The sequence below is a fragment of the Lepidothrix coronata genome, unplaced genomic scaffold (assembly GCF_001604755.1).
Source record: "Lepidothrix coronata isolate B3197 unplaced genomic scaffold, Lepidothrix_coronata-1.0 Scaffold107, whole genome shotgun sequence".
Lineage (NCBI taxonomy): Eukaryota > Metazoa > Chordata > Aves > Passeriformes > Pipridae > Lepidothrix > Lepidothrix coronata.
The window spans coordinates 4,294,753-4,315,757 of record NW_016690287.1 but is presented as its reverse complement, the minus strand read 5'-3'; the positions used below and the strand labels follow the sequence as shown (position 1 = coordinate 4,315,757).

General features: G+C 40.7%; 1 protein-coding gene across 1 annotated transcript in view; it reads left to right on the top strand.

Annotated features, from left to right (window-relative positions):
* Positions 1–20,660, top strand: part of VWF (von Willebrand factor) — a 133,601-nt gene extending 112,941 nt beyond the window's left edge. Inside the window, exons 44-52 of the mRNA XM_017823982.1 lie at positions 1,054–1,164; positions 3,030–3,213; positions 4,442–4,482; positions 9,541–9,654; positions 12,824–12,922; positions 14,377–14,505; positions 15,660–15,699; positions 18,765–18,862; positions 20,315–20,660. Of these exons, the coding sequence (XP_017679471.1) occupies positions 1,054–1,164; positions 3,030–3,213; positions 4,442–4,482; positions 9,541–9,654; positions 12,824–12,922; positions 14,377–14,505; positions 15,660–15,699; positions 18,765–18,862; positions 20,315–20,503 (1,005 nt within the window). The 3' untranslated portion in view covers positions 20,504–20,660. The remainder of the gene's footprint in view (positions 1–1,053; positions 1,165–3,029; positions 3,214–4,441; positions 4,483–9,540; positions 9,655–12,823; positions 12,923–14,376; positions 14,506–15,659; positions 15,700–18,764; positions 18,863–20,314) is intronic.
* Positions 20,661–21,005: the final 345 nt, after the last annotated feature.

Sequence of the window (21,005 nt, the reverse complement as noted above, 5' to 3'; positions counted from 1 at the left end):
ACTTTGATAAGTTACATTATCTCTAGTGTTGCATAGTAGTTTCATTTTATGTTATCTTAATTTCTAGAATTTTTTTAAAATACCTTTTGCAGTTAATGTATGGGCTTACATTGTTTTGGACTTGGCAGTGCTGGGTTAATGGTTCAATTTGATGATCTTAAAGGTCTTTTTCAACTTAAATGATTCTGTGATTGTATGAAAAGATGAAATGATCAATCAAAACTGATCCCTGGACTACATCTGACCAACCTTTTCTCTCTGCTTAAGCACAGGGCAGTCAGATATTTGAATGTGCTCAGACTGAATTCTACCCTTGAATTCTCAGGAGTGGGAAGGGGAGTTCTGAGTGCTGATTAATCTCCAAGATACCACAAGAACAATTTTTCCTTTTAATTTTCTTTTATAAAATATGTATTTATATAAATATATTTTTATATATAATGTAAAATATTTTTAAAATAAAAAATAAATCTCATAACTATATATGTGTTGTATGTAAAAACAGTGACTTACCATAGTGGGCTTGTTTAAACTAGATATATATTCACATGTAGTTTTCTCTCAAAATTTACCTAATAGCAGGGCAATTCTGGCAACCTTAGAGGTGGACTTATTTTTTCTTTTGCACTTCTCTGTGGGGCTGTATTATTGGAAAGACTTGCTCTTTACAGCTTGCTAAAAGAAACTACACAAGGCCCACCTGTTGATCGGCATGACCTGAGCAAGGACAGCATCTCGAGTTAGTCCATGTAGCTGCAGTGAACGTGTCTTCAAAATACAGATTAGGCAGGAACTAATGAGATAAGAATTTCTGCTTCTAACGTTGTGTGCATTTTAATTTATCTCTTCTGACAGGTAATGTGAAAGGTTTAACGGGATGCTGAGCTGGGTCAACCACTTGTAATAGCAACGTGTGGCCTTACAGTTGTTTTTCAAGCTCCCCTTTTCAGAAACTGGTGCTGACATTAAACATTGAACCCTTTTAGGATCAATCTTCTCACTTGTCTTCTGTTCCTGGATCAGTCAGTCCTTTTCTTTTCTTTTCTCCTACAGGGATACAAGTATGTTGTCCCAGAAGGGGAGTGCTGTGGGAGGTGCCAGAAGGTTGCCTGTGAGGAGCCGCGGTTTCGGCCTCGGGGGGATGCAGATCCTCCTTTGTATCAGGTGAGGTGCCAGTGGTGTGGACACTTCCTCTTCCAGCAGAAACACCTGGGAATTGTTTCATGTTCCACAGAAGGAGGTGAAGAAGACACCAGCTATTTCTTCTACACATCAAGCAGCACTGGGGAACAATGATTCACGTGGCATGTGACTTACCCACTTGATTCTAACAAGTAAACCTTCCCCACCCTTTTCTGGGTAATATGTTTTGTGTAAAATTACTGATTTCAGAAATGGTGGCTTGAAGGAATGTTAGTGGGACATAATGCTGTCAGCTATTTGCTTAAATTATCCCAATTAATTTGTACTGCTCTGTGGACAGCAGGTGGATGGGGTAGTGGAATGCTTGATTTTCACAGTCCTATTCAAATAGGATATCCTATTTGGTACACACTGAAATATCAGGAAATCAATGAGGATAGAAAGGTGAATTATTCTCTGATTGCTGAAGATGATTGCTGCATGTCAGATCAAACCACAGTGGTCCAGGCCACACTTGTTTTCTCCTCAAAATAACAGTTTATTTTCAGCAATGTGCCTCTTCTCTGAGGATTAAAAGACCCACCAGGAAGTGAGTGCATGCAACACCCATATAAAATGCACTGCAAATACTCTACCACTCTGCAAAGCTATTTGGACATTTGTTTTTTTCTTCCCTACAATTTTAATTCCTTCAGTCTATTCAGCACTCTATCCCTAACCCAGCCACCCTTGGTAAGCTTTTTCCAGCCTCAGTAGCCTTAAATTGCTTAATCCTGTGTAGAGCTTTGGATTCAACAAAGGCAAGAACAGTAAATTAAATATATTTAAAATAATAGGCCATCCCATATTTTTTTCCTCCAAGTGCTGTTCTTTATAATGTGTCTGTGTCTTTATCTACATCTCACTTTCACATATTTAGTATTAACTTTTTAATTCCTTCTTTGACAAAGGAATCTGCTGCTGTCTTAAAAAAACCCAGACATGTTACAGTATCATTTTGCAGCCTGCCTCTTCCCTGATTTTAACAAGGGCATTTCTTAATGTGGATCAATAATTTTCATAAAACAAGTCTTCAGAAGCCCTATTTAATGTCCCACTGTGTTATACTCTGCAGTCTCTTTCTTGCTGTGTCCTCTTTGAAATCTTTTGTCATTAACTGAGAACTAAATATTTAACACACGAGAGGAAAGTGTAGCCTGAGAGCAAAGATGTTTGAATTTACTGCAGTTGAGGGTCTGATTTTCACTTTCACTGTTCTTGAACTGTGTTTGGGATGGTACCAGTGGAGGCATAAAGCTGCAAAGCAGTGACCAGCTCCTCCTAGCACTGAACTGTGGCAGCATCTTCTTTCTGACCTGTGGTGATGTCCCTTCCCATAAATAGCACTTGAAGTTCCTGCTTTATCTGACCCCATGGGTGATTATAATCAGTAAAACTATCAACAGATCCTGGATCTGGTCTCTTCTACATTTACAAGTGTTTTCAGGTCTAGAGCCTATTGCCAAAGCCTTCTTTGGGCTTAGCAGAGCTCATTTGCAGCAGGCTCCAGCAGAAAGAGAGCCAGCTCAGCCACACAGCAATGCAGTGCATCCAGCTACCAGGCAACAAATGCAGATTTAAATCTACTTATGAGTGCTTTTTACATATGTTATTTGACCTGTCCTTTTATTTTCCACCTCTAGGAATTATTCCTGTAATTCTTATTCTCTACAAACAAAGCAGCTCTATAAAGTGATTGTCATAGTAAGGATTTGTGGAGAACAGGTTGTTCCTGATGCAGTAAAGGTGCTTTTGGCAAACCAGCATGCTGGCCATGGTGGTTTTCTCTCTCTCCAGTGGCACAAACACTGCTGCCTATATTTAATTCTTTTATAATTTCCCATCAGGTCGGCTCAGAGTGGCGATCCCCCTTCAACCGCTGCGTTATCAACTCCTGTGTCCAGGTGAACAATGAGGTTTTTGTGCAGGAAAAGAATGTTTCTTGTGCTCAGATGGATGTGCCTGCCTGCCCAGAGGGAACTGAGCTGCAGTGCAACCAAATAATTGACTGCTGTCCTTCCTGCAGATGTGGTAAGGTTTTGTGTATGACAAATGGATGGTCCTGTGCAGGACCAGGAGTTGGACTCAATGACCCTTGTGGGTCCCTTCCAACTCAGAATTCCTTCCAGCTTCTTTCTAGCTGCTGTTCACTGTCTCCTGTTGAACCATGTGCTGTTGAAGCTCTTTTGCATTGCTTCAGAGACACATACTGGGCTTTGTTTCTGCATTGCTAGGCATTTAAGAGATCTTGAGATGCTTTTGGCCTATGAAGGTTCAAAGCTCTTTCCAGTGCCTGCCAGGAAAAGGGAGTTTGCAGGCAGCCGTGGTGTCCTCTGCCTGTCTCTGAGATTGTGGCTGTGCATGAGCTGGCCACGTGTGCTGGCAGTCAACCAGCCCTGGGCTACACCCAAAGCAGTGTGGGCAGCAGGGCAGGGGGGATTCTGCCCCTCTGCCCCCTCTGGGGAGAACCTCCTGCAGTGCTGCCTCCAGCTCTGGAGCCCACAAGGAAGATGGAGAGAGACTATTTACCATGTAGTGACAGGACAAGGGGGAATGGCTTCAAACAGTGAGAGTAGGTTTAGGTTAGGTATTAGGAAGAAATTCTTCCCTGTGAGGGTGGAGAGGCCCTGGCACAGGTTACCCAGAGAAGCTGTGGCTGCCCCATCACTGGAAGTGTTCCAAGCCAGGCTGGATGGGGCTCTGAGCAACCTGGGATAGTGGTATCCCTGCCCATGACAGGAGGGTTGGAAAAAGATGATCTTTCATCCCTTCCAATGTGCCTATGATTCTGTGATTCCTAGCATAGACTTGGCTCCCAAGTCCAAATCTAAAGATGTGGCTAATTGGCCTCAATCTGGGAGGACTCACAGTCGTGTTTAGTTGACAACTATGTGTGCAACCACAGAGTGAGGAGGTAGCAGTGGAAGAGGAAAGGATATACACACTCTAACTTGCAGAAAACCTGGGTGCATCTTCTGAGAATGTGAGGCTTGAACTGGAGGGGAAAGTTTACATTGTACCACGTACTTGGTAAAAAATAGCTCAGCAAGGGATATTTTGATGTGGAATTAAGGATAACTGACAAATATTGCTGCCTTTCAAGGTATAATGTAAGAGGGCTCAGATATGACTCTTTACAGTGAAACTTGGTGTACATTTCTTCAAGTTGGAACTGTAATAAGTCATACCTGTGATTGATTAAATCTTGGTACTGTCATTATAATGGTAATGCTAAATGGAATATTGTCTTCTTTTTCAGTCCCCGTGAATGGTTGTCCTTTGAATGGCACTGTAATTGGGGTAAGACACAATTCCTTTTACTTGTGATGATAAGAGATTTAGATATATGAATGAGCTTTTGAAGGAAACACACTTCCCAGAATATACACAGAGAGAATAAAGGGCAGCTTTTTTCAGACACAATCTCTGCAAGGGAGACCTTGGAGTAAAAGCAATGGCAAGGGGCTCAGTTTGTCTGTGTCCAGCTCATGACCCTGTCATGGTCTTCCTATATGACAGTGAGTATTTTTGCAAAATAGGGGCAGTAATGTTTCCCTGTCTTGAAAGGATGCTTGAGAAAAGTGCTTAGAAACTGTGATAATCTGCATTATGTAATGGTTTGCAGACTACCAAACACACAGGAAACTATCTGTGAGGGTTAATCTCAGAAATGATCCTTGCCCACTTCAGGGAAGCAAAAACTTCCCATATTCTGTTTAGAGGATAAGGCAGATTAAAAAAGGATGGAGACTTGCTCCACCTGTGTGGAAGGAGAGGTATCCCTCCTTGGCTATTAGCAGGAACAGGAAAGCTGAGCTTCCTCACTGTTTGACCTCTTTTCCCTTTCAAGATCCCTGCTGATATGCCCTCTGAGGAAATTTTTCCTCAACTGTGTATTTAATGGATAGATTAAGACATGTTTAACCCAGCCCATGGCAATGGGAATGATGGGAGTTAAGCATCTGATCTCATTTATGCCGAATTTATCTTTGGCGAGCTCTGTCAATTGTCCATTGTTTTCCTAAATCCATATTCTGGCAGCACCTCTGGTGTCAAGGAGCTCTAAATATTCTCATCATCCCCCAGGGAAACAGGTTCTCTTTTAGTCATTTAACCTAACTTTTAGCCTCTGTATTCCTGCTTTGTCAACATATGTCTTCCTTTTTCATTTATCTAAAGGTGAATTTACTGAAATCTCTTTCTGTTTTAGAGGAGATATGGCAGGGGAACATTTCTCCATCTATTTCCCTTGGCTTGGATTTTTTTTTTCATAGTTTATCAGTATTTTAGAGCTAAAGTCATGTCATCAAGCATCCATCATTCTGTGTAGGGATTGCTTCCCTGGAGAACTAAATCCAAGGAATAACTCTGCCTTTCTTGTCAGAACACTTACTTAAAAGTGGTAAAAATCTTAAATAATCTTCTTTTCTTTGATCCTTCTCCTTGTATCCTCTATAGTGTGTTTTTAGAACTAGTTGTGGCTTTCTATAGAGACCGTACTTGTAGGGAATGTCAAGCAGGATAGTAATTCCCAGCTCCTGCCACCTTCTGTTATATAGGATAAACATATATATATATATAAATTCTGTGTTGCAAACAGTTGTCTCTCCACTTGCATGCTGTTCTTTCACGACCAACTAATTTTTTCCTCTTCCAACAAAACCTCTATCTGATCTGTCAAGTAAAGTCTTTTTTTTTTCCTCTTCTCAAGTGTTCTGAAATATTTAAAAATACTTTAAAATAAAGTATAAGCAAATTTTGAAGCAAAATGCCACTTTGAAGGCGAAATGAGAGATACCTGTATTTTTGAGACTTCAAAACATTTCTGCTTCTACAGTATTGAAAAAAAAATTTCCTATTTAATCAAATTATCCAAATTTATAATTAAATTTATGAAGTGTTTCAGCTGAACAAAACTACATTTTGATTAATTCTTATTATATTAAAACTTGTCTAAAATGAATGAACTTTTCAATTAAGCTTAATTTAATGAGATATTATAAGTTAATTGGCTGTATGTCTGAAAGCTTTCAAGCAGCTGGTGTTACTACAGCTTTGCCTTGTACTATTCTCTGCTCCAATGACTGGTTCCAGAGTCCTGGTCAGGAAAGATGTGCTGTCCACAGAAGTTTTTACTTCCTGGATTTCAAAACCTTTATTCTGAGTCCTTTAAGAACAGGTTTCAAGTTTCATTTTATATCAAGGGAAAACTTTGCTGCATTAACTCATGCACTGAATAGTTCCAAATTTTGAATCTTTTACTGCCGTGCTGGTAACTGACTGTGTCCTTAATCCCTTTACATTTTGTCTTATGTCTGGTTACCAATATTATATTCCAGTAATTTGCTGCACTGCATTCACTCTGCTGTTCTTAACAATGCTTTGGGTTTCAACTGCAGAATTCCAAGCAGGTGGCTGTATTTGTATCACTCATCTATGTTCCCAGGCTTTTACTGAGTGGCATTTTTTGAGGCAGACCTGAGGAGATCTGGGCTTTATGCAGGTTATTTTTGTTGCGAAGGGTTAGCAGATATTGACATTTCATTTCACATTAGCCAAGAAAACACGTGATGGGTGTGTTATATAAAGGAGAAAAGATGTATCAATCCATTATTTCATTCAGTTCTGCCATGCTAAGCAAAGTTTGGATCAAGGTAAGACCTGCCCCCTAAAGTTTGAGGCGCTTGTGTGTGAGGATTTCATTTCAACATGTCTCTAGTAATCCCTGTATTCCTGCCTGTAACAGTGATTTTTGATATTAACTCAACTTTATCTGTCTATTTTGTATTCATTGGAATGTCAGAACTATGAGAAGATTCCACAAGGATATCAATTATAATAACAGTTGGGGCTTTATAAACCTTTTGTTTGTGGTGTTAAAGCCTGGAGCTGCTGAGGCATTCTTCTAGAAGGCCTGAATCAAGTATGGTTATGGTACTAAACTGAACAAATCCAGCCACAGTTTGAAGCAGGTCAACATGATGAGGGCATCTCCCAGATTTGCAAGGAATCCAGTTACTGACTCCACAATATGTGTACATGTACACGTGCGTGTGGAACTGCGAACATGGAGAGCAATGCTCGTGTCACTGGGTTGAATGCCATGTGTTCTGTCCTAGGACCATCACTCTGGTGCCTGAATGCTTTCCAATGTTGAGATGGAACAAAAAATTTGGAGTTTCATATGGTATTTGCTATCCATCTGTTGTGGTTTAACCCCAGCCACCAACCAAGCTCACTCACTCCCCCTCCAGCAGGGTCGGGAAGAGAACAGGAAGGGTAACAGTTGGAAAACTCATGGGTTAAGATAAAGATAGTTTAACAAGGAAAGAAAAAGGCATGCAAGCAAAGCAAATCAAAACAGGGAGTTAATTCACTGCTTCCCGTGGGCAGGCAGGTGTTCAGCCATCTCCAGGAAAGCAGGGCTCCATCATGTGTAACAGTGACTTGGGAAGACAAACACCATCACTCCAAACGTCCACACCTTCCTCCATTTTCCCTTCACTTTATACACATAATACCATGTGGTCTGGAATATCCCTTTTGTCATGTGGGATCACCTGTCCTGGCTCTGTCTCCTCCTAGCCTTCCAGGCACCTCCAGTCTCCTCACCAGCATGGCAGCAGGAAAAGCAGAAGAGACCTTGGCTCTGTGCAAGCAATGGCTCACCAACAGCAAAACCAGATCTATATTATCACCATATACATATATATGTGTGTGTGTGTGTATGTAAAATATATATCATCTATATTATCACAATGAATTTGTTCATTACAAATCTATAACACAGCCCCATAGTAGCCACTGGGAAGAAAATTAACTCTACCCCAGCCAAAACCAGCCCACCATCCCTCTCCCATAGCAAAATAGGAGTGTATCCTCATGCCTGTATCCATTGAGGTTTGTTAACGCTCCAGCTTAATATTCACTGCAAAAAGTTAAACCAGGAAAGCTGAGTCCCATGCTGAGGCCTCAAGGTGAGATCTCCCCCCACTGGTATTGCCTCTTCCATCATGTTGTATGTGGAGGATCTCTTTTCTAGACCTCCACAAAACAAGAAAAAAGCCATTACTGTTGCTGGTGCTTTATAGAAAATGGCTGAGGCCTGAGGATCTCTGTTGTCCTGGGGCACAGAATAAGAAGGTAGCTAAAATCCATTAATCAGAACATTTGTCCTTGAGGGTATATGTCAGAGTATTGGCTCTAAACTACCCACAAGTGCATTACCTTTACACAATTACTTTATCCAGCTTCTTATTTTTGCTCCATTTGTTCCATGAACATTTACTAGTGTGTAATAATTAAAAAAGGAATCTAAGGATATGCACAGCATGTAGCATGGGAAGTTCCTGTTCCAAAGGAAGTCAGCAGTGGCATTCCATTGATTTTTGAAGCACAACTCAAAGCTTTCATAATCTAGCAATATGAAATGTCTGTTTACCTTATTTATTAGCTTTTAAAAGTTCTTTGTGAAAATCTTGAATAGACTTCTCCCACTTTGTCCCTTCAGTGTTAGTGGTTTGTTATTTTGGGGTTGAAATGAAAGGCTCTGCACTTGGGCAGAAGAAAGACTTTGTATTTAGAAATCCTTTCAATGATGGGAATCCAATTACTAACCCCACATCCTTTTGTTTCCCATTTAATGGTTTGGCATTTTTGCTCTACATTTGAAATGTCAGTTTACTTGCTTTGAGAAGGTGATGGGATCCAGCAAAAAAGGTGTTGCGGAAGAGCTCAGGGAATTTGCACTGTGGGCCAGCTCAGCCACTGGTTTGCTTGTAACTATGGACAAGTAGGGTTCTTCAATCAGTAATTCTGTTTCTGATTTTGTTTTATTTCGTCCTTTCTCAGTTTTAAGCTTTTAGGCCTTTAGAGATTCCAAGCAGTATTAGTACAAGAACAATAACAAGCAATTTCTGCCCATCATCTGTGGGTTGTGGTGGCTCAAGAATAAAAACTTGTTGGCAAACCAATTCATTACAGTCGAAAAATGAACTGTTGGCAACCACACAGTCAGGACAGCTCATGATAAGATCTTCCTCATGACTTTCAAGGATTCCTTTCTTGCTTGCTAGCTTTGTAAGCAACAGAGTAAGAAATGCTGGTGCCATTTCTCAGATTAAGAACTTCTCAAGGGCTTTATTGAAAAATAGCCTTGTGCTGTGCTGCTTGTTCTGGAATTAGAGATGCAAAAGTTTGGGTCTCTGGAAACTGAGGACATTGGTTTTCTCGTTTGTCTAGCAAAGAGTTACAATGCAAGATTTAATGAAAGAGATTTATCCTAGATAAAATGGCTTGTTTATTTGAGTTTTGCTGAAGAGACAGTCACTCACTGACAAACTGGTTCTGATGTTTCAGGCTGGGAGGCGCCTGATGGTGGATCAGTGCACAACGTGTGACTGCTACTTCCAGCCAATGCCTCGGAAATACACTCTGAGATGTACAAAAGTGAGCTGCCCACCATGCCCAGGGGTAAGTGAGAGCAGTCTGGATGTTCTTATTAAGAACTGTCTGATGAGAAGGTCCTGTTTTCACTGTATACACCAATTTCTGTTTGGTATAACTCTGGGACCTTTGGCCTTTCTTCAGGTTTCTCTGAGAAGTCATGGCTCTGTGTCCTTCTTCCCATGAATTAGATGATATAGGACCAAATCTGATATAAATCCACAGCACAGGAAAGATAACTTTACATGGTTGTCAGCTCCATGGGCACATTTTATTGTGTATTTTGGATTACTTACCTTTAAGGCAGTATAATGTTTGGCAAATCATCTGCAACAGGACCTGCTGTGTCCCCTTTCCTACAGTCTCTCCAGGGATTGGCAGCTCAGCCAGATCTCCATCCTTCAGGGCTTTTCCATGACTATTCCGAATTATCCAATAGCTGGGCTCACTAGTGTTTCTGTCCACTTCCCAGCCATGCCTTAGGTGACTTGAGGTGACTGTCTCCATCAGTTCCACTTGAATTTTTGAAGTCTTTGCTGCTGCTTTGCTGCCATCACCTGCAAGGAATGAGTTTGACTGGGAAAGCCAAAGGAAAATATCTCCCATTTTTACTTCACTGACCAACTGTGTGAGTGGAGGGCCTGACCAGCTCTGCTAAATCAAATAGTTTTCTCTTTTGACACCAATACCTCAAGGAGAAGGAGACCTGAGCAAGTTGTAGAGGATGGTTTAATCTCCCCATGTCCAAAGAGCACAAACCAGCAGCTAGGTTTCACAGAAAAAGGCTTAAATGCCCTTTCCTCTTCTGCCTTTTCCTGGGTAATGGATGAAGTCCAATGGGCCCAACCAAACCCTGGGGCCTGTGCAAGCACCAAAAATCCACATCTCTAACATGATCATATGGGATTCCTGACTGATGTCCAAGAGAGGCATACATGGATAAGGTCCCTGGAAAATAAAGGGGCAGCGTTTTGGTTGAGTTCAATTTTCAATCCCTTAGCAGAAATGGAAAAGACTGGAAATGTAGTAAGTCAAGTTTCTGTAGAGATTCGTCTCTACTAATAAACAAAATGAGCAAAACTGCAGGCTCAGATTATGTCCTGGCACCCCTTAGCTTGAAGAATTGTCTGCGGTGTCCCAGATGGCCTGTTGAGACTAGAAAACTTCCAAATAGTGCCTGGGCACAGGACAGCCCAGGGCCAGCCTGTTTTGTGTGGACAATGCAGATTAGTCATACATATGTGTTCTGCTTGTCTGCAGGGCCAGAAAGCTGGCCTTGACCCCTTTTATTTGCTGATGTGGATGTGGCCTGTGGGAAAAGAGAGAATCTGGAATGCTTTTTGTGGTTCTGGACCCTAATATCACCCCTCCTGTAAGGTATGATTATAGACACAAGCTCCTGAAGGGTAAATAAATGGCCAAGCTCAGTGCTGAGCATCTTTCTCACTTCCACAAAATATAACCTGGCAGATCCATGAAAAAACCCAGATACACTAGAATGAATCTGTGGCCAGAAGCACGTATGCATATGTACGTTCCCACACACAAAATACACAAACATTCATTCTTGCTGTTCAGTGCAAGAAGCCAGCTGTAGGAACTAAAGGTAGAGGAATCAATATAATACGTGGTAAAAAGAATGGGGAAACATTCCACTCCTGCTTCTTTCACCACCCACACAATTCCCAAGCAGCTCCTTTCCCCCACCTGACCCAAAAGCACAGACTAAACAAAAAACCCTGAAGGAAAGGCCATTTCCAGTTGGGCTTATTAAGGACTATGAATTTGTGTTTGGGAGATGTGCAGCTACCCAAGGGAAGTTGCAGGTCTAGGTATAGATATCCCTTTCTAGCCATTGCAATGAATCTGTGGAGCTTGAGGGGTAAAAAATATCAAATAAGACACAGAGTGTATCCCTGTAAGGCCAGTGGGATTCACACACAGACTTAGGATCCTTGCTGTCTCAAAGTCTTTGACTTCATGGTATACCTAGATCAAAAGCAATTCAGCAATTCCTTCATAATGGATAAAACCAGATATGTACTAGAGTACATATTCTCTCAGGAGCACCTGTTTTCTCCTGGATGTTGAAGTTGTGAAAGTAAATGCACTGGTAATTGAAGTGCAGCCAACTGCAGCATATTCTGCTCAGGAGGGTCATTTTTTTTGGACATTTTACGACCTACTTTAGGTGCTTACATTTTTGCTAGTAGAGCAAGTTCACCTAAATAACAATGAACTATGCTTTCTCCCAATGATTTAATAGTAACCCCCCACCTTTCCCAAATTCGCTTTCTATAAAAAACATATGGATGACATGCATGCCTTCACTCAAGAAGAAAGTATTTGTTGTCTTGAAAATGTTCAGCTCATCATAAACAGCTGTTGGTTATGTGGAGCAGCTGGAGACATTACTGTGGGACACCTCACATGTTAACTTGGTTCTTTTCTGGTTTGGTTTTTTTTGTTTTCCTTTCCATTATCCACTCTTTATCTTTCTTCCTCTCCATACAGTGTTGCTCATTCTCCCATGCTCTTTTCCTTGCCACTGTTTTTTCCTTCTGTGCTGTTCATGGGGCTCCATATTCCTTTCTTTCCTTGCTTTCTTTCCTTCCTTCCTTCCTTTCTTCTTTACTCCTTTCTCCCATCTTTCCCTTTCTTCTTCCCTTTCTCCCTCTCCCTTCCTCCCTTCCCTATTATATCATAGCCCCTCAGATGCCCTTTAATTTCTTGTTTTATCAGGCCATTTCCTTTTTCTTTCCATAGTCCAAATTTTCCACCCTAGCCTTTTCCTCCCCACTGATTATCCTGCACTTTTCTCCCTGATTTAAGCACTTCCAACTACTTTTCCAAGCTACCCTCTCCTACTGTCGTGTGTTGTTTAGTGATCCTGACCTTGCAACTGTTATAGTCAAAAAATGTTGGATTTTGTGGGCACAGGAGGCTTTGTACTTGGAAATAAACTTTTTTCTCCATTGTATGATAAATCAGTTCAAGGATTAATGCCAGCCTTTTAAAAAGGAAAAGTATGCAACTAATTAGATTAAGCAAGTCTAGTCCTACTGTTTAAAAAAGCGTTTTGCTGGCTATCACTTTGTCCACTGTATTTTAGTTTTTCTAAAAATCCTTCTTAAAATAAATGTAGGATGCATAGTTAAAACAAAATAAATCCAGAAAAATGTCCTTTGCCTTCTAGAATTACAGAAGGCAGGATATCCCTGGCTCTTGCTGTGGAAAATGTGTGCCAACTTCCTGTACCATCAGGCTGAAAGATGGAAGGATTCAATATCTTCAAGTAAGTTTTAAGTACTTTTTCTTTTATTTATGAATAAATATAAAGGTATCACAGGCTTTTGCTGAACCCAAGGAAAATGCTTTTCTTTTCCCCCCCTTCCTTTTTGATTAGGTAGCATGGGATTACTAGTGCTTTTTCTTTTATATCTCAGGATGATTGACCAAGAAAGTTAATCTGTTAGTAAATGAGAAAATAGACTGCTTCATACCAGAGTGCAAAATTATAGAGCAACATTCCGGATGTACCTGCAAACAAGGAACTTTAACTGGCATACAAGTACTTAGAGGAAATTAAAATCTAATTTAAAATGTGACATAGATAATTTAAATTGAAAACAGGAATTTAAAAACAAAAAGTCCAGCACAGAATCCTAGAATGGTTTGGGTTCGGAGGAACCTTAAAGATCATCTTGTTCCAACCCCCTACCATGGGCAGGGACACCTTCCACTAGACCAAGTTGCTCAGAGCCCCATCCAGCCTGGTCTTGATGCGTGATAGGTCCTTAAACAGGAATGCATATTTTTCTGGTTAAAACCCATCATCTGTCACAAGGCACAGCATGTAAAATTTTCTTTCATTCCTTTCCTGAGGGAAGTTTTAGATGGGGAGAGTATGGGAAAAGCCATGAAGCTGGTGAAGGGTCTGGAGCACAAGTCCTGTGAGGAGCAACTGAGGGAGCTGGGGATGTTTAGCCTGGAGAAATGGAGGGTCAGGGAGGACCTTCTCACTCTCTACAACTCCCTGACAGGAGGTTGCACCCAGGTGGGGGTCGGGCTCTGCTCTCAGGTAACAAGTGACAGGACAAGAGGAAACAGCCTCAAGTTGTGCCAGAGGAGGTTTAGATTGGATATGGGGAAAAACATCTTCACTGAAAGAGGGTTGTCAAGCACTGGAACAGGCTGCCCAAGGCAATGGTGGAGTCACCATCCCTGGAGGGATTTAAGGGATGTGTAGATGTGGCACTTGGGTACATGGTTTAGTGGTGGGCTTGGCAGTGTGAGGTTAATGGCTGGACTTGTTCTTAAGGGTTTATTCCAACCTAAATGATCCTGGGTGTTGGTGGGGGCGTGTTTTTATGTATTTTTTTAAAGAAGCTCCCAACTCAGTCAGAAGGCAAATTGTTTAATGTATATCTCTTTAAAAGACAATTCATAGGCTAAACTCCCAAGTTTCTCACTTAGAGAAGTTTCTCATTCAAATTAATGGAAAATTTCTTCCCTTTTGAGAGCTGGAAAAGGTCAGGCTTTGGCAGTGTTGACAGAGCTGTAACCAATATGGCTGTGGAAGTAAATAGGAGATGAGTAAATAGTTGATAAACAATTCTGTTCACTAAAGATTTCTGTGTTTTATAATGTCACCACCATGGATGGTTAATTGAAATATCAGTAAATGAATGAAAACTTCCTGTCCCCGGTTGTTTCTGTGTGAAGCTAACAACCCTTAAATCTTTACAGCCAAATGAAACCCTTCAGGATGGCTGTGACAGTCACTCCTGCAGAGTCAATGAGAAAGGGGAATTTGTCTGGGAAAGGAGAATCACGACCTGTCCTCCATTTGATTCCAGAAGATGCCTGGCTGAAGGAGTAAGTAGGGAAATGGCTCCTGTTTCCAGGATTTCTAATGGACTCTGTCATGTTTATGGTGCTGTATATGGGTACCTTATGTGTGTTAGGGTGGGAAACCCCAGCCCTCTCCCAGCCCCTTGGCTAAACTGAATTTGAACTTCCTTTGAAGTTCAGAAAGATGTAAGTTTTCTCTGTTTTAAAATATATTTTGTTTTTTTGTGGGGCAGTACTGTGGTGGAGAAGTAACTCTGTTATAAAGCATCATAGACTAATATGAATCTGACTACTTCAGGTATCAAACATATGAAAATGCTTCTTCTAACTATATATATATATATATATAATTTTATATTTATGTAAAATATATAAAATATAATTTTCAGTTTGATGTTCAGAGGAAAACTCAGTAAATAATTACACAAACTGAGAAAACAATCAGATCAACCCCTCTTTTTTTTTTCCCCAAATAAATATGCATCTGAAATGGTAAGACATTTTTTCTCTGAGGTTAGGGAAATGAAGTTTTACAATGCTGTAGGAAGCTCAGGGGTTTAGGGCAACAATGGCATCATCCTGCAGAGTAAATATTGCTCCTTTTTTCCTTTCACTATGGGTTTTCAACAATTTGCACCACACACATATTTCTGAGAATTATTTTCTGAATGGTAGTAGTGAAACAAGAAACAAAGTTTTTGGCTTGACAGATGTGATGTTTTATGCTGATTTGTTTGTACATTTTCAGCTATTGTGGAATAGACATACTTTCATCTATACTGCTGAAATAATAATGAATGACTTCATTTCTTAAACAGATATAAGACTTGAATGCTATTGATTTTATCTCTCTGGTTTCCAGGAATTTATTTATATCCGATGTTTTTACTTTAGAAAGCTCCTACTAGAAGGTGAAAGCAAGATTTTTCTGGTGTTGAACTTGCTAATATAGTAAATTATTTCAAATCAGCTACCAGCAAATACAGCCACCAGTTCAAAGCATTAAAAAGGATAAAGAAAAGACTATTAAAGTAGATTTATATTTTTATACAATATAGATACAGGTGGGGTTTTTTTCGCCTAATATCCTGTTATACCCATTCTTTGGGTTCTTTCAGCAGAACAAACATGTATCGCTTGTGCCAAAATTTGAATTTTCTGTTTTTTTGTTGTTTTAGGGCAGAATTGCAAAAATTGGTAACACCTGCTGTGACACATGTAAGTAAATGAGCCAGGAGTCTTGTATGGAGATTGCAGAGAGTGTAAGCTACTGTGTAAGGAGCTGCATTTTGCATAATGTGCAGTTAAATGAAACAGAGCTCAGCAGTGTGGTTGTAATAAACCAGCAAAGAATTCCGCCCTCTGATTGGGATCCTGCTGTCATGTTTTGTCATCTAGAACACGTGTTTTGACAGTATTCACAAGTGCTTAGAAAGAAATAGATACTCTCCACATTTTATGCAGATGTTAATTATGAATGCTTTATTTTATTGTTCCTCTGGTGATAACAGGAACAGCACTGCACAGACAGCCTGACAAGGCACATAACCTGATACTACTGAATATGTGAGGAAAACACTTCATGAATAATCAATCAACTTAAAATTAATTTAGCAAAAGAAAAAACCAAACCCCAAAACCTAGTAGCAGTACTGGTTTTTGATGATATAATAACCAAAAAATGATAGGGGAAATGCTTGACAAAGGTGCATTCCTATGGAACAGCCTGACTGCATCTTAAATTTGGCAGTTTAGGAGTCAGTCCTGCAACACTTAATTTCGTATATCCAAATGTCAGTCAGGCTGTGAGTGTAGGAAAGGGTTTTGCTTACATAAGGAAGGATTGCAGGGTTGGGTTCTCATTTCTAAAATGAATCTCTGATGCTTTTGTGAACAGAAAACCTCTCAGTTTTCTCCCCTGTAAGTAAAAAATTAATAATACTGTAGATATTTAAAATTTTAAAAGAAGTAACAAAAGATTGGTTTTCTCTTATAAGGTCAGAATATCAGCATCTTGCCTGTGTCCTGTTATGTCTTTTACTTTTTTTAATTTTCTATTTTTTTTTGCTATGCATGTGCTAATAAATAAAAGATGGCCAGCATAGCAGCCCATCACCACACTGGCACAGGAACTGCTGCAATAATACCCCTGATGAAGGATGTCAACTCCTAGGGAGTTTGCAGCCACTGCCTGTCTATATAATCACTGAGCTCTGGCTTGAGAAATAGAAAGCTACTGAGATAGACTGTCATCAAATGGATCAAAGAGGTAATTTAGTTGAGAGAGCTTTGATCTACCAGGCTTCAAGTAAGGAATACCCAAAATTATTTATTAACAAAAACAGATTTAAGATTTCAGAGAAGGGTGGTGGGCAGGCTGCACTAATTGAGAGTGCCAATCAGTAACTGAGGAGAAACCCAGTCCCAAATGAGCGCAGCTCAATACAAATAAATATCCATTGAACAGTTATTTAAAAGTGATACCTCCTTGCAGCAGCAAAAGCAAACTGATCTAAGTGAAATGCTGCGTGCCTAAAACCTCCCATATTGTATGGACCTTCAAATCCTTATTCCTGTTGCTGTTTGCCTGGATATAGGTCAAAACTGAAAAGCCCTGTATTACAGCACAGTCCTGTGCTTCCCTATTCAGGGCCTTTCATAAGGAAAAACCCAACATACTGCCTCCAGCCAGCTAACTATGGGTTATCAATTGAAGGATGGTGATTAACACATAGCTTTGAATCAAACAGATACTTTTAGACAGCAGACTCTCTTTTTCCCTCCTCTGTATTTATATCTTGCCACCAGGGCACTCAGTAGCAACACGCAGCCTGTTACATACTCTCCAGGGAACACCAAGGCTTGGCAAAGCTACTGTAAAACCACAGCAATTTAATTATTCTTAAAGTCAGATGAGCATAATTAGCTTCTCATGGACACAGATTACGTTGCCTTGCAAGATCTTGAGAGATTCTATCTTCCAAATGTCTCAGTACCATAAGAACTGGGCAAAGAACTCCTTTCAAGCCCAGGGTGATGCCTTTGGCTCAGTAGAGTCCTACATGTCTTTAGGCAAAGGTCAGAAGCCAGTTTCCCTTTCTGTGTAATACCTTCATAACTAGAGTTTGTTAGTGTGTCTGAGGGCTTTGGTCCAGGTTTTGAGCACGTAGGAGCATGACAGTGGTCAGTGGACAGGCTTATTTTCTCACTGGATTTTTGTGGAACTGGCAGAGGACTTGATAATTGCAAAGGATATTCCTTATTTTCCCACTTAACAGTTGCATCTCTGCTTCTTACACCTTTTCTCTGTTGATCCCAATTGTATATGTCTTGTTAAGTTACAAGCATTTGCCTTTGCAGAGGAGGCACAGCCTACAAGGAAAAAAAAAGTAAATGAGAGTAATAAAGTAACTCAAAAGCAAGTTGATAAGTCAGGATCAAAAAGGGGATGAAGCTGTGTTTCATCTCATGACAGTTATTTTGCTTGGGCTTTTCAGCTGGGTGGACACAATCATCCTTCCAGGTGGACAGTTTTTATCAACTGAAGTGATGAAATCATTAAAAGAGAAATTGTAGTTCCAGCCCTGGAGCCAGAAACACTGACTTTCTTTTCTTTTTTTTTTTTTTCCCCCTGCTTGTTCCTCACCAAACCACTTAATCCTTCTCTTCCCCCACCTTTTGTTCCTCTCCTAAAAATCCCATGCCAAGTCAGCCATGTTCCTCCCTAGCATTTCCTGAGGAGTCCCACACAGTCCAGAAGGCAGTGGCTCTCCTCAGTCTCTAAGGTGACCTGCAGAGCTGCTGCTCCCACTGACTGTCCTTGAAGGGGCATCATCCCAAGGCAATGGGATGTCTCTCCTGTGACAGGCACAGGAATAGCCAGGTCAGGGTGCTCTGTTTCTCTCATCAGGATGTTGGGGTTCCCATGTGTGTCACCCTTCCCTGTATTCCTGCTTGCCCCGTGTGCCACTGAACTGTCTTTAAAAGGAGAGTTGTGTAACACAGAAACCAAAAGGCAGGTGTTAGATGGCCAAGGTGACTTTAAAACAAAGCAGTCAATTGAAAAGAAACATGAGGGAAACCCTGTTCTCCAGTGGAATTTTAGGGCTGTAGTGTGATACAGTCACACAACTCTACATTAACTCCTCTAAGGAGACACCCCTCACTAAGGATCTTACCAGGAATAATATCTTGCTACCAGCAGTTTCAGGAATAAGGGGAACTGAGTTACAAAAAACAGTTTTCAGCAATGTCAAACACTTTTTTCTTCCGCTTTGTTTTAGGTGTGGAAGTGGAATGTCGGCCAGTAAGTACCAGACTGCAGTATGGGAATATCAACGGATGTGTGGCTGAAAGGGAAGTGCCCATTTCTCATTGTGAGGTAACTTAACAAAAGCAACCGCCCTCTGCCCCAAGACCTGTCCTTCCCCACTTTCTCTCCTGTAAAAGCAAACATTTTCCTCCACTATGGCTTCACTTCAGTGAGTGGAGCATCAGTTTCTGTCCTCACTGATTGACTCAGTGTAAAACTCATTGGCATTTACCTCCTAAAGTGGTTTGGTGATGCTGAATTTTCCCTATTCAAGCCAGCATGAAGAAAAGGCATATATGTTAGACACAAAGGCTGTGTTCATCCCACTTTCCTTTGCTTCCACTGGAAATTAATGACTCTGAAGTGGCTCTGTGAGGAATTTCTACAAAAAAAAGAAAATAATTTTTATCTTTGCATCGGTAAAGCTGATTTTTGAATCTGAGTCTATAGTTAAGCACCGAAGCTCTGAGGTTCATTAGGAGAACATAAATAGGTATTTAGATGAATGATACTTTAAAAGACCTTTAAACTTGAGTGCCATGTTTTGAGTTCTGTACTCTATAAGCTACATAACGCTCTGTTAGCCTTGGCACTAAGCTGTTGTGTTCTACATGTCTTGGGCATTTCTTCCATGATCAGATTAAAAGGTTAATTTCCAGCCCGTCACTGCTTATGCCTTATAGGGCAACTTCCTTTTGAAACAGGAGCATGGCTTCCCTTCTGGGTGTTCCCATCTCTCTGAGACTGGGAACCAAAGGTGACATTCTCTTCCCAGACTGGGTTGTAGCAGGAAAGCTGCTCAGTCCAAGATAACCAACCCTCATACAGGGATTTTAATCAACTCTTGTATACAGTCCAAGTTATGACATAACTGATAATTCTTGACCTCTTGTCCTGTCCACAAAGTCAGTGGTCCTTAGCCATAAAGTGATATGTATTGAAGTTTCACCTGCAAAAGTACAGATTTTATATGTATTGTTTTATTTCATTAGAGTCATAAATAGGACCACAGAGCCACAGAAAGAAGTGGACTCTGACAGAGTGTGATATGGGGCCATTTCTTTTTAAAGCATGAAAGGTTATAGCTATAGATATTGACAGCTTGTTCTAAGTTGTTAAAGTGGCCAGACAAGTAGAACAAGAAAAAATAGCAACCAGCAGGACAACAATGGATGTGTGGTTTGCACCATTTGGGCCAAAGCATTTTCTGAATGTATGATCTCATACAGCTGAATGATAACCATATGTGCTCAGAAGCCAACACAGCAGCCCTGTGATAACTGAAGTTACGGGCTTTTTTTTTGTGTGTGACCAGTTTCTTCACCTCTCCTATGCTTACGCTTGTCAGACATTACTCTTTGAGCAGCATCCCACACTCTGGAATCAGGCCCCTGTTTCTGAGTTCATGTTTACAGAACTCAGGCAAAGCCGTCCGCGGATGTTTTGAAGGGAAGAACTGGGATTCTGGGTGGAATGAGGTCTGGGACTCTTCAACCTTCCTATCTCTTTTTTTCCATTTAGGGCAAGTGCAGAAGCAACACCAGGTACTCTCTTGAGGCAGAGAAATGGGAAGACCTGTGCAGCTGCTGTAAGGCCACTCAAACCACCACAGTCACAATCCCGTTCCGATGTGCCAACGGGACGGTGGTGCAGCACTACATCCCTTCTGCCTCCCAGTGTGAATGCTACTCTCGGAAGTGTACAGAATGAGTCTTTCCCAGAAGCCTAGTTGTTTAATCTGAAGTTTTATCATGAAGGAACTTCACAGTGCAAGCCTCATTTTCTCTGTAGACTGTCTTATCCTGTAGAATCCTGACTAACTAATTGTATCGACACAGCAAACAATAAAACTTACTAGCACAACAGAGTATTTTCTGATTCATCTTGGGGTGCTCTATACTAGAGATATTTCAGATTGTATTGTTCCCCTTCATCTTCTCCATGGAAAGTAGTTCAAGGAAAAACTCAAACCAACAACCATAAACAAAAAAATCAAACCCTGAATCAGCTGCTTATACTTAAAGAACATATCCCAAATCATTCAGCATTGTCTTCAGAGGCATTACCCTTGCATTCCCCACCTCAGTCCTGAGTGACACACTTTAAGTTTTTTTCCCCCCAGCTCTATTCAGGGACTACAGTATTTATGGGATAGTACTTCATAGTAAGAGCATGATGTTCCTGATACACAAACAGTACTGGTAATGGCTCA